Below are 12,997 nucleotides of genomic sequence, written 5' to 3'. Positions count from 1 at the left end.
TTGACAAACAGAGAACACAGGTATAAATACACAGGGGATAATGGGGGAGATGGGCGATACCTGGAGGAAGGTGGAGACGAGCACAAGGACAGGTGAAACAGATCAGGGCATGACAACTTTCCCCAGGGAAAGAGATCATCTGACATCAATAGGATTATAAATAAAGGTTAAAAAAAGAAAGAAAAAAGGATTTCTTAGCACCGGTTAAAAAGAGACAACTGCTAAAGCATGGTATATAAACTACGGCACAGTGGTCGTCCATCTGGTGATACTGCTCCACGGGGTGTCACAATAGATCACCTGGAGTGGCAGCTCTTAACCCCAGTAGGAGCTAAGTGTTGTCATGGTGGTAAAGGGACACCCATGACGGTCACTGACCTATTTTTGTGGAGTGCCATATGAGCAAAATCATCCTCATACAATAATCATCCTGCCCAGCTTTTAATATTAATTTCCTTTAGTGACTGGGGAGCGAAAATGGTGGTCAGATTGGGGGAACCGTCAGTAGTACATGTTTCATCTAGCACAGCTCCAAGTGCCAAACACAGAATGTGGGCATCACTGAACAACAAACTCCTCCTCATTTCCTTACCAAATTACCAAAGTCTTTGGTTTTCTGATGTCACTAGGACCATGGAATAGCTGACTTAGGGTTAGGGTTAAAAAAAGACCATGCAAGTTGTTAATGTGAATGAGACTGCACACAGTATATGAGATGAAGAGAGAGAAAATGAGAGAAACAATAAAAAAATAACTATAGTATATGGTTAACCTCTTATATGTAGATTTCTGCCTAAATAGACAAACACAAAAGTAACTGCTATTCATGTGTAATTACATGAATCGCCAAAATGTGGTATATTTGGAAAGAAGATATCTTGGGAGATTATGAGGAAATGATCAGAAGATAGATACTGTTACAGTTCAGAATACACAAGATCAAGCACACACAAAATAAAACCATTTTAAAAGTAATCTTTCATTGACAAGCTATAAGTGAATTATTGATGACAAGAGCTGGAAACACATCAGATGGCTTCCACAACTAATGAACAATATCAGAAAAGAAAATGGGATTGATAGACCTAACAACTATAAATGGGCAGATGTTTTAGTAAGTGGAGTCAGGTGTGGTCACGGGACATTTCCAAGTGTCCCTAAACCTCTCCAAAGTGGCATATGTCTGTAAATTAGATAGTTCTAGTGCTATTACATATTTGTAACACCTAAATGCTATTTGTTCAGTATAAAAACACAATTTCTACCTTATCAACCTCACTCAAACATTGTGGTGGTGTTATGGGGTATCCAGGGTAATTGCAAGTGTCCTTTCAACCACTCCAAATTGCCTGAACGTTTAGCCTAGGTATTTCCAATGTATTGAGTCAGAAGCATACATACACTTAGGTTAGAGTCATTAAAACTTGTTTTTTAACCACTCCACAAACTTCTTGTCAACAAACTATAGTTTTGGCAAGTTGGTTAGGACATCTACTTTGCGCATGACACAAGTCATTTTTCCAACAATTGTTTACAGACAGATTATTTCACTTATAATTCACTGTATCATAATTCCAGTGGGTCAGAAGTGTACATACACTAAGTTCACTGTGCCTTGAAAATTCCAGAAAATTATGTCATGGCTTTAGAAGCTTCTGATAGGCTAATTGACATAATTTGAGTTAATTGGAGGTGTACCTGTGGATGTATTTAAAGGCCTACCTTCCAACTCAACCTCTTTGCTTGACATCAGTGGGAAATCAAAAGAAATCAGCCAAGACCTCAGAAAAAAATGGTTCACAAGTCTGGTTCATTTTTGGGAGCAATTTCCAAACGCCTGAAGGTACCACATTCATCTTTACAAACAATAGTACGCAAGTATAAACACCATCGGACCACGTAGCCGTCATACCGCTCAGGAAGGAGACGCTTCCTGTCTCCTAGAGATGAACGTACTTTGGTGTGAAAAGTGCAAATCAATCCCAGAACAACAGAAAAGGACCTTGTGAAGATGCTGCAGGAAACCGGTACAAAAGTATCTATATCCACAGTAAAATGAGTCCTATATCGACATAACCTGAAAGGCCGCTCAGCAAGGAAGAAGCTACTGCTCCAATACCGCCATAAAAAGCCAGACTATGGTTTGCAACTGCACATGGGGACAAAGATCGTACTTTTTGGAGAAATGTCCTCTGGTCTGATGAAACAAAAATAGAACTGTTTGGCCATAATGACCATCGTTATATTAGGAGGAAAAAGGGATGCTTGCAAGCTGAAGAACACCATCCCAACCGTGAAGCACAGGGGTGGCAGCATCACGTTGCGGGGGTACTTTGCTGCAGGGGGGACTGGTGCACTTCACAAAATAGATGGCATCATGAGGGGGAAATTATGTGGATATATTGAAGAAACATCTCAAGACATCAGTCAGGAACTTGGTTGCAAATGCGTTTTCCAAATGGACAATGACCCCAAGCATACTTCCAAAGTTGTGGCAAAATGGCTTAAGGACAACAAAGTCAAGGTATTGGAGTGGCCTTCACTAAGCCCTGACCTCAATCCTATAGAAAATCTGTGGGAAGAACTGAAAAAGCGTGTGCGAGCAAGGAGGCCTAAATACCTGACTCAGTTACACCAGCTCTGTCTGGAGGAATGGGCCAAAATTCACCCAACTTATTGTGGGAAGCTTGTGGAAGGCTACCCGAAGCGTTTGACCCAAGTTAAATTATTTCAAGGCAATGCTACCAAATACTAATTGAGTGTATGTAAACTTCTGACCCACTGGGAATGTGATGAAAGAAATTAAAGCTGAAATAAATCATTCTCTCAACTCTTATTCTGACATTTCACATTCTTAAAATAAAGTGGTGATCCTAACTGACCTAAGACAGGGAATTTTACTCTGATTAAATGTCAGGCATTATGAAAAACTGAGTTTAAATGTATTAGGCCAAGGTGTATGTAATCTTCCGACTTCAACTGTAAAAGCAACAGATATACGTAAAAAAATATTAAAATGTCTTATCAAACACAAACTTCGTTACACACATGTCCTTCACTAAAAAAGGTGCAAAAATAGAAATAAACTGAAGTATTTCCAAATGGCCGTGTTCGTTTTACATCCCAGGTGTAGCTGACTTCCCCATTTTTCCTCCTTTGTTTTGTGCAACGCTTGAAGTTCTTCCATTTGTCTTTTGGCATGTGTGTTGGATAGTGGCGCTCACCTTGAGTGGGTGGTCTTGTGATAGTTGTGGGGTTGCATTGGGCCCCCAATTACGCCATTTCCAACATTAGCTGCTCTCGGAAGGCCAACGGGGAGAGAGGGGTTTGACCTTTTGCTTTGGCCATCTGCTTGTGAAGAATGAAAGCATTTAATGTAGCAATTTCCACAAAGTGGTAGAAAAAGTGTTACACCACTTTCTGGTCTTGTGGAGGACCTGGTAGTAGCCTATCAGAACATCAGATAGTTTGACACCCCCCATGCTGGCATTGTAGTCCTTCACAGAAACAGGAATGGGGACATTCTTCCTTTTTCACCCTCCTTGAGACATGGTCGTTATTGAATGCCTTATGGTGTGTGGTAAGCATGGTTACTTCCCTAGTGTCCTTCGATTTCACAAAAAGCAGCTTGTTAGTCCTGAACCAATATATGGTTCCCCTCTACACTGTCTTTGTCATGTCGTTTACCTTGGTCTTGGGGAAACCGATTCTGTTAGGACGAATGGTGCCACAAGCCCCTATTTTCTTTTTCAAGAGGTCTATGAAAAGTGGATGTAGAACTATCAGACGGGGTGATTGATATAGCACTGGGGGGTGAAGACCTTGACCGGCGGGGGCGCATGCTGAGGAGGGGTGGCTCCCAAACGTCATCATCCAAATTCTCTACATCTTCCACTCTGTGGTGAATAAAATAAAGATATATATTGTTGTGAGACACCCAGAATTACAGTTGACTACATTTACAAAACAACAATACTGCGAAGTAAAAACACCAAGCCTAAACTTTATCTGTACAGTGACTCACATAGATGGTGTGAAGGACACACACAATGCAAACTGTAACACTTGGAGACAAAGGCGAGAACCCCCAAAAAACAATGGCCATGAGAGTTTAGTCGCCTTTCTAAAGTTACAAGGATGAAACTTAGAACAGCAAACAGTGAACTAATATGACACATAAACAATAACTACTTTGGAATTATAGAACATTGAAATGACTTGTTACATAGGCCTATGTCAACTAAATCCAAAGCACAAAAAGCAGACAACTTATGAAAAACAAAATACATATAGTAAATTAGCTTTATAAAGTTATGAAAATAAAACAATATCCAATCCTTCTAGAAAGCAATCCTCATCTGTCGAGTCGAAATCCTTGTTGTCCAAATCGCTCCCCTGATCACGGTCCGACCAGTATTTTATTCAAAGCTTCTATGTCGATATACTTATTCATTGCTGCCCTCTTTTTAGCTTCCTGTTCGATATTCTTAGTTTTGACCTTTTTTTCCCCCTTGAGAAGCCAACTTGTATGCTAAAGAGATGAAACTAAAGCGATAAAATCTGTTTACAACGTAATGTAGTTTGCTCGGTGCGTCTCGCCTCTGAGCCAGGTAGCAATAGTTTCATTAGGCATAAAAGGTTCTATGCCTTGTTTTGTCCCACCAAGGTCAACTACATATCTCTGGCAAGCTTATCTCATTGGCTACAAGTCTGTCAAAGTGCCATAGAGCCAATACCCTGTGTAACGGATGCCTACGGCGCGTAAGCAGGCAGAGTCAAATTCATGCACTCGGTGGACTTTCAATGTTGCCATTAAGTCATACATCAGATAACATTGGCAATAGGCTAGATTCATTCCTCCCAACCTAAGGATTCATTTCATACCCCCCATGTAGCTGTAACTCAAACACAGAACAAATCTAACCTTACCTTGTAAGATTGGTGAAAATATTGTGTAAAATAAGCATTTTGTCTCACGGGGCTATTGATCAATAACGGTAGGTCACAGGCAGACAAATAAGACATTCTAATGATCTGTGGAGTCCCGCCTTTCGGTGTGTATCGATGTATTCCGTGTTTATTTTGTTCATGCTTCAGAACGCTAACCGGAATGTAAATTGCAGCCAACTTGAAATTAAGTCTTCTTCTTCGATGAGGTTTAACGGTGGTTGGCATCCAATAAATGTTGCATTACCGCCACCTACTAAACTTGAGTACAACTCCCATATACTTACCTTGAACAAATAAATAAACAAATACCCTACCATCGAACACAACACTCACAAAAAAACATATATAATAAAAACTAACACCTCCCTACTCCACTATTTAAATATATTTAGTCCTACCTCAGGTCAACAACCTGAAAGGATGGGACACCACCACTTATCAGACCCTGTAACTCTTCTGATGTCAAATCTCACACAACCAAATACCTCTCTGCAGCTGCCACCACAATCTCAATTTTCTGCAACTTATTTCCATCCCTGCAGTACAGTTGATAACCATTGCTATAAATGCTAAAAAGTAAATATTACATATATCACTTGTTGGCCTATCCCTCTGTACTGGCACAGATCTACTACTTACACCACTCCTCTCAGGATCTCTGCCCCTTGATCCATCTTCCTCTATTTTCTTCACTGCCTCTGCATCTGACAACTTCTGCACTACTCTAACCCTGGAAACCTCAACCTGCATCTCTTGCATGGGACATTTCTGATCCCCAGCCCCATGGGCACCCCTAAAAATAACACATACCACTACTTTTCTCAATGCTACGTACTCTTTTGTCTCATGCCCTTCTGCACACTTCTCACACCTAGGAAACTCCCTTCTACACACTGCTGCCACATGCTCGTGAGCTTGACACCTGTAACAACATAATGTTTTCGGCACAAAAGCTTGTGCAGGATAACTTATATCCTAGCATCACTTTGTCGGGCAAAGAATCATCATCAAAACTCAAAATAACAGACAATGACCCTTCTATTACACCACTCAAATCAAACTTTATTTGCCACAAATGTTCATTAATAGAAGACTAATTGATCAGATATTAAAATATCTGAAGAGTTATATTCGGAAAATTATAATTTTGTAATCTGAAGATTTTCTGTGGTGCCTTATTTCCTAGTTAATTACATTTCCATGATTAGTTTAATCACATAATAATAATTACAGAGAGTTGATTTGATAAAATAACAGTCATCACCTTTAATGATGCCAATAACATGACAACGTACAGTCACTGTGGGGATGACGTCATCAATGCACTTATTGATGAAGTCGATGACTGAGGTGTTGCATTCCTCTATTCCATTGGATGAATCCCGGAACATATTCCAGTCTGTGCTAGCAAAACAGTCCTGCAGTGTAGCATCCGCGTCATCTGACCACTTCCATATTGAGCGAGTCACTGATACTTCCTGCTTTAGTTTTTGCTTGTATTCGGGAATCAGGAGGATAGAATTATGGTCAGATTTGCCAAATGGAGGGCGGGGGAGAGCTTTGTATGCATATCTGTGTGTGGAGTAAAGGTGGTCTAGGATTTTTTTTCCCCTGGTTGCACATGTGACATGCTGGTAAAAATTTGGTAAAATTGATTTAAGTTTGTCTGCATTAAAGTCCCCGGTCACTAGGAGCGCTGCTTCTGGGTGAGCATTTTCTTCTTTGCTTATGGCGTTATAGAGTTGGTTGAGAGCGGTCTTAGTGCAGCTTCGCTTTGTGGTGGTAAATAGACGGCTACGAATAAAACAGATGAGATCTCTCTTGGTAGATAGTGTTATCGACAGCTTATCATAAGGTACTTTACCTCAGGCGAGCAATACCTCAAGACTTCTTTAATATTAGACATCGCACACCAGCTGTTATTGACAAAAAGACACACACCCCCACCCCTCGTCTTACCAGAGGTAGCGTCTCTGTTCTGCATGGAAAATCCCGCCAGCACTATATTGTCAGTTTCTTCGTTCAGCCACGTCTCGGTAAAACATAAGATGTTACAGTTTTTAATGTCCCGTTAATAGCATAATCTTTATAGTAGGTCATCAATTTTATTTTCCAATGATTGCACGTTAGCAAGAAGAATGGATGTTATTGGGAGTTTTCTCGCTCGCCTCCGGATTCTCAGAAGGATCCCTGATCTGCGTCCACTTTTCTTCACGCAAAAGGCGTGGTTCTGGGCCTGTTCCAGTGAAAGCAGGATATCCTTCTCGTCGGACTCGGTAAAGGAAAAAGTTTCTTCCAGTCCGCGGTGAGTAATCGTTTTTCTGATGTCCAGAAGTCCTTTTCGGGCATAAGAGCACCCTAGCAGCAACATTATGTACACAATAAGTAAAAAAATAAGTTACGCCCCAAAAAAAAAAAAATTGCACAATTGGTTGGGAGAATGTAAAACGTCAGGCATGTAAAACGTCAGGCTGTCTGCGTCGCACCAAACGACGCACCGAACAACGAGCATCACAAACACCGGGAATCTTCCCCTTCAGTTGGTCAACTCTTACATTTACAGTAATCACTCCTTTCAATGGCACACTTGTCTTGAGAGCAAATCAATTCCCATGTCTTGCCCCCATTCATTTAACGTGGAGAGCCTTCTCCCTCTCACCAGCAGAAACACAAACAATTATCAAAAGACCACTTCTGGTTACCCTCACCGATTCCACAACACCCAACTCTGTTTTCACCCACCCTGAAACCAAAAGGCAAGGGTCCACCTTTTCCCAAAACTTCACTCCTACTGTCACAGACTCATCTTTATCTTGACCCTCGGTGCAAGCCTTGGGTTCCGAGAACTTGACCACACCTATCACCTCCGATACTTCACCCTCATTCACTTCCATTTCTCCTCCTGTCTTCAGCTCACTCTGCTTACACTTTCTACCATTCTTCTTTAACAAACCATCTCCCTTTTCCCGCCATTTTTAACCAACTCAAGCTCACTCTCTTCCTCTCTCTCACTCTCTCACTCTCTTAGACCTCCTCTGCTTGAAATGAGGTCATCGGCTGGGCCTGCCCTTAATACATTCATATGCCCATATATGGTAGTAAGTCATATCAAAGATTTTAAGACACAGATCAATAGCCAAGATACTCAGCTTTCCACAGACACCCTGCTTTTGCAGATAAGGCTACCGTTCTCAAACCAGACTGACTTGAATAAAATAAATCTAATAGGGTCCTCAAATATGGGGACATTACATTTAACTATGGTGCAACAAAATTACAGAAGTGACAAGCAGTGATAAGTGCTAAACCTAATTGATACATATTCTCTCAGTTTTTTGTATTAAAATGTTTATCGTATTAGATTAAGTACAAATCTGCTTGACATTAAGTTTCATTCTCATTCACTGTAAAGCAAGGGGATGATATGAACAATTTTAAAGACAGAGAAAAGCACAGCTGGGACACAGTAATGAAGGAACAATCTAATAAATCAGTCTTGTAAATGTAGTGAATTGGGCAGCATTGTATCTTCTGTAGCATTGTAATATGCTATCTGCTTAACCCAGGATACCCCTCTGATTTGCTGTCCTCATCCAATTATACATGGTATGCCTCCAGGTGCTCATTTGGACTGTGTCAGAAGGTTAAATGAATTCCTCCACATTCCTCATCTGATAGTGCCTTCCTCTTGACACACACTACCTGCAATATCATGCTGTCAAGGCTAGACATTTTGCACAATGCCTATCTGATGTGCATTGATTTTAAAGGTTTGAGGGGGATATCACACAAAGGTTCAAAGGTTATGGTTTTTAGTGAGTGAAAAGGATCATTTTTGTGTACAGTAATTGTACATTCTGGAAAGGCAATGCCTCAAACCATTTAATTTTCTCAACCTGTGATCTGTCGTAATTGTGTTTCTGCACATCTTCTGATGGCCTTGTCAACCTCATCTGATGTTGTAGAAATGCACAACCCTTACAATTCACATACACTGTAAAACAGTAGAGTACAATTCAGTTTCTTTAATGCCAGTGATTGATATTTGAAATGCTCTATTTTAACAATTTTATTCAACCATATGGCTTTTCCCTGTTAGTGTTACTTTGCTGTTTCCAGATGTTCAACAGGCAGATAAATACTATATACTGATAAATACCCAATTTTGCTTTGTCATTGTAGTCAATATCTAGACACACTAAATGTTACAAATAAATCTTATTTTATTTCACATACATGATTTTTTATTTATTTTTACTTTGAACTTGTCACAATCTAAATGATTCTACAACAAAATGAGGAACTACCACAACAAAGTCAAAATTTCTTACTGGGGAGAAAATATGTCAACTTCACTGTAGTAAGATGGACACATGTATTTTGCCATTAGGCAAAGGTTACGGTCAAAGGAATAAAAATACAAAAATAGGATGAAAAAGTGGTCTTTGTAGGTTCTCTGTCAACTTCAAGATCCTCAAAAGTATTTATTACTCCCCAGAATAGTGTTATAATACCAACTTTTGTAAAAACCTCAAACCACTTTGATAAATAAAATACATTTTCTTTTATGGTTGACAATAAATAAATAAAAATATTTAGGGGAACAGGGATATCTTTTCTCCAGTGTGACGTTGCAATCCTGTAGAAGCCCTTTCCTACATTTATGGACAATTTCATAAGTGGGGAGTTACAATTTTGCTTATTAGGTTGGGGGAATTGAGATTTTGGCTGACGTTGCATCCCATGAGTATTGCTATGAACAGTTTGTTTTAATGAATATGTACATACAGGTACATAATGAAGCATTTACGTACACATATGCAAAGATTATGGTCGGAGGGAATGATGCTCAGTTTGATCAGTCTGTTCTGTGAGTAAGCATGGTGCAAGACCAAACAAATAAGAGTAATACTTTTAGATACAAATTTGTACTGTACACGGTTCTGTAGTGTCGTTAATTCCAACCCAGCACTTATGGATTCCTTTTGGGTATATAAATTGAATTTGAAAAGCTTGATTACTGACACCTATTCCTTACAGGTCACCTGGGTAGCAATTAAGTTCATTTCGGAGGATCCGTGTTAGACAGGCTCACTGACAACTGTGCAAAAACATATGTCACAATGTCGTAGCATTGCATCCAATAAGATGGAATGATTTGGGACTGCACTCCTGTGTCCTGTTATGGCGCTCTGCAGTGCTATTTCCATTCCCGGTAGCATTCTCATGCAGTAGTGGGAAATTCAGAAGTTAATAAATAATCCTTAGATTATTTCCAACATTTGGATTCCCAGATTCACAAACCATGTTAGATCATTTTCATGTTAAAGCGACGGGGTCCAGCTTGCCCCTCTGCTCCTCCATCTATAGAGGTGCCATTAGACTTGGACCGAGGTACGTATTCAATATCTATGTTGTTTTTATGCTTCCCTTTGCCCCGACTCCAAACGAACAGGAGCAGGAAGCAGAACAAAACCACCCCCAGGAATGTGAAACAACCCATTGCTGTCGACACTAAGATAGTCTTTAGGTCCAAGCCGTAGGTCACGTTGATAGTCCCATTGGTGGTGGCATTGCTGGGATCTGTGTAGTACTGGGTCCTGTTTGCGTAGAGCGACCCCAGGCTTTTCACTGCTAGGGAGGTCATTAATGAGTCGTTACCCGCAGTGTTGGTTGCCATGCAAAGGTACACCCCGCCGTCCTGCACCTCGGCCGCCTTGATCTCCAGCGTCCCATTGTTGTGGACCATGACTCTACCGTGGCTCTTGTTGGTGAGGAGGCGCCGGCGTGGGGACAGCCACGACACCACCGGCCTGGGGGTCCCCTCAACACTGCAGTGCAGTCTCACTGGTTGACCTTCGTCCACGGCAATTGTTTGCGTCTTGTTCTCCCGTATTTTGGGTTTGGTGCACGTCACATAGTAGGAGAGCAGGGTCTCCTTGAACTCCCTGAAAGGCCTGCCTCGGATGCCCTCGGGGGTACTGCACTCCGGCTGCGAGTCACCAAAGTAGATGGACTGCCTCCTCTGCAGGATCCACATGAGGCGGCAGTCGCAAACCAGGGGGTTGTCATCGATCAAGAGGACCTCCAGAGCCTCAGGAGCTTGGAAGACACCCTTCTCCAGGGTGTCCAAACGGTTGTGGGAGACGTTGAGGACCTTGAGCCACCGGAGGCCCTGAAATGCGTACGGTTCAACGGTCGACAACTGAGCCCCGACCAGATGCAGTTCCCTTAGGTGCACCAACTCCGAAAGCATCCTCCCTTCGATGTGTCTGATGCGGTTGAAGGACAGGTTGAGGAGCGTCAGGTAGTGCAGGTGCTTGATTGCCTGGTATGGGAAGGTGGACAGGTTGGTGTTGGTGATGAAAAGTGTGGTCAAATTGAGGCCGTGCAGCGTGTTGGCCGGCACACTGTCCAGCGAGGTCCAGCTGTCAATCTCCAGTTGGCGCAATCGGAGCAGCTTCTTGAAGGAGTAGGCATGCAAGGTGCTGATGCTGAGGTATCGCAGGTGAAGTCTTACCAGGTTGTGCAGGTGGGACAGGGCCTCAGTAGGCACCACCGTCAGATTGCATCTCTCGAGGGTTAGCGTCTCTAGGCTCAGCAGACCACTGAACGCCCGGTGGGAGATGTACACTAGGTCATTGTCACCCACCTCCAGGAACTTCAGATTGTTCAAGTCCTGGAACATGTAGTCCAGCAGGATGACAATATTGTTGTCGCTGACATCCAACCGGGTTAGGTTGGACAGGCCTGTGAAGACACCCATAGGAATGAGCTTAATACGATTGCTTTTGAGACTAAGTGAGTGCATGCTGTACAGAGGATTGAAGGCCCCCGGCTCCACATAGCTGATAATGTTCCCACTGAGGTCCAAATCCTCTAGACCAGGATAGGGGGCAAAGTCATCCGGGTTGACGGCCTGCAGCTTGTTCTTGCTCAGGTCCAGGATCCTGGTCTCGATGGGGATGCCGTCTGGGATGCTCGGTAGGCGTTTGCGGTGGCACAGGACAGACTTGCTCTGGGCTGAGCAGTCGCAGCGGGCGGGACATCCCAAGGCGGAACCCACGAAGACGGCCACAAGAGCCAGTCCCAGGAACGGTTGCCAGCATGAGAGGGCCGTGTGCAGCATGACTTTACTCATACAGTCGACCATTCTGTCACGGCTCTACGAGAGAGGGAACACACACAACAAGAGAATATAAATAGAGAGCATAAATTGGTAAGAATAAGTGACACGTGAAAACCTTCATGGATGTCAATATAAAAATGCATATTCGTTTAGGATTATAAATGGACACTAAAATGGATGACATCTTATTTCAATGAGCATTGAGGACAGATTAGAATGGCCTTGTTTCTCTGACGCAAATGCCTCATTTTCAACATCCTGAGCCATCATAAGCGTTTCACACAGTACTGGAGCTGAAACCAGCAATCATGAAACCCCTATATCCCCTGACTCACACACTTATTGAACATACTGTCACAATTTAGGCCATTGTACTCTTTTCTTTCAATGGTTTAGTCTCAGGCGTTTGAAATTTAAGAACAATTTGTCTATAGTCATTTGTTATATCGGTGTGGGTCTCCTTATAACACAAATCACTTCAAACAGTCTGCAGTCTACTGTTGTGTTTCATCCGCAGCAAACTGATCAAGAGAGATGAGTGGAGGACCTATAAGAAAACTGCCTCTATCATACGTCTGTCTGATCATTATTCTAACCAAGGAGGAGTCAGTGAATGTAGTCGGATTTATATGTATTGCTTTGCAAAATATGTACGACCATAAGCAGCTAAAAAATGACGCTTAATCTTTTCATGTTCATATTGTAAAGTGAGGCTTTGCTAGCAACTATGCTTGAATGAAGTCCACAAGTGATGTTTTTGCCCAATTCAACCTTTTTTAATCAAAGACGTTTTGCTTCTCTGACCCTTACACTGAAATAATGAGCATGATTTTATTGATTTTCTTAGATAAACTTCTACCCCTCATAAGTAGTAGAAACTGCACACCAGCTGCAAAATGACCATGGAACAAAAGAAAA

General features: G+C 41.9%; 1 protein-coding gene across 2 annotated transcripts in view; it reads right to left on the bottom strand.

Moving 5' to 3' along the window:
• Positions 1 to 9,155: 9,155 nt before the first annotated feature.
• The window catches only part of LOC139581133 (leucine-rich repeat and immunoglobulin-like domain-containing nogo receptor-interacting protein 2), a 395,362-nt gene continuing 391,520 nt past the window's right edge, over positions 9,156 to 12,997 (bottom strand). For both annotated transcript variants that reach the window (XM_071410590.1, XM_071410591.1), the window contains exon 5: positions 9,156 to 12,115. In XM_071410590.1, the coding sequence (XP_071266691.1) occupies positions 10,259 to 12,103 (1,845 nt within the window). In that variant the 5' untranslated portion in view covers positions 12,104 to 12,115 and the 3' untranslated portion in view covers positions 9,156 to 10,258. The remainder of the gene's footprint in view (positions 12,116 to 12,997) is intronic.

The sequence above is a fragment of the Salvelinus alpinus genome, chromosome 7 (genome assembly GCF_045679555.1).
Source record: "Salvelinus alpinus chromosome 7, SLU_Salpinus.1, whole genome shotgun sequence".
Taxonomy (NCBI): Eukaryota; Metazoa; Chordata; class Actinopteri; order Salmoniformes; family Salmonidae; genus Salvelinus; species Salvelinus alpinus.
This window is presented reverse-complemented; position numbering and strand designations above follow the sequence as displayed.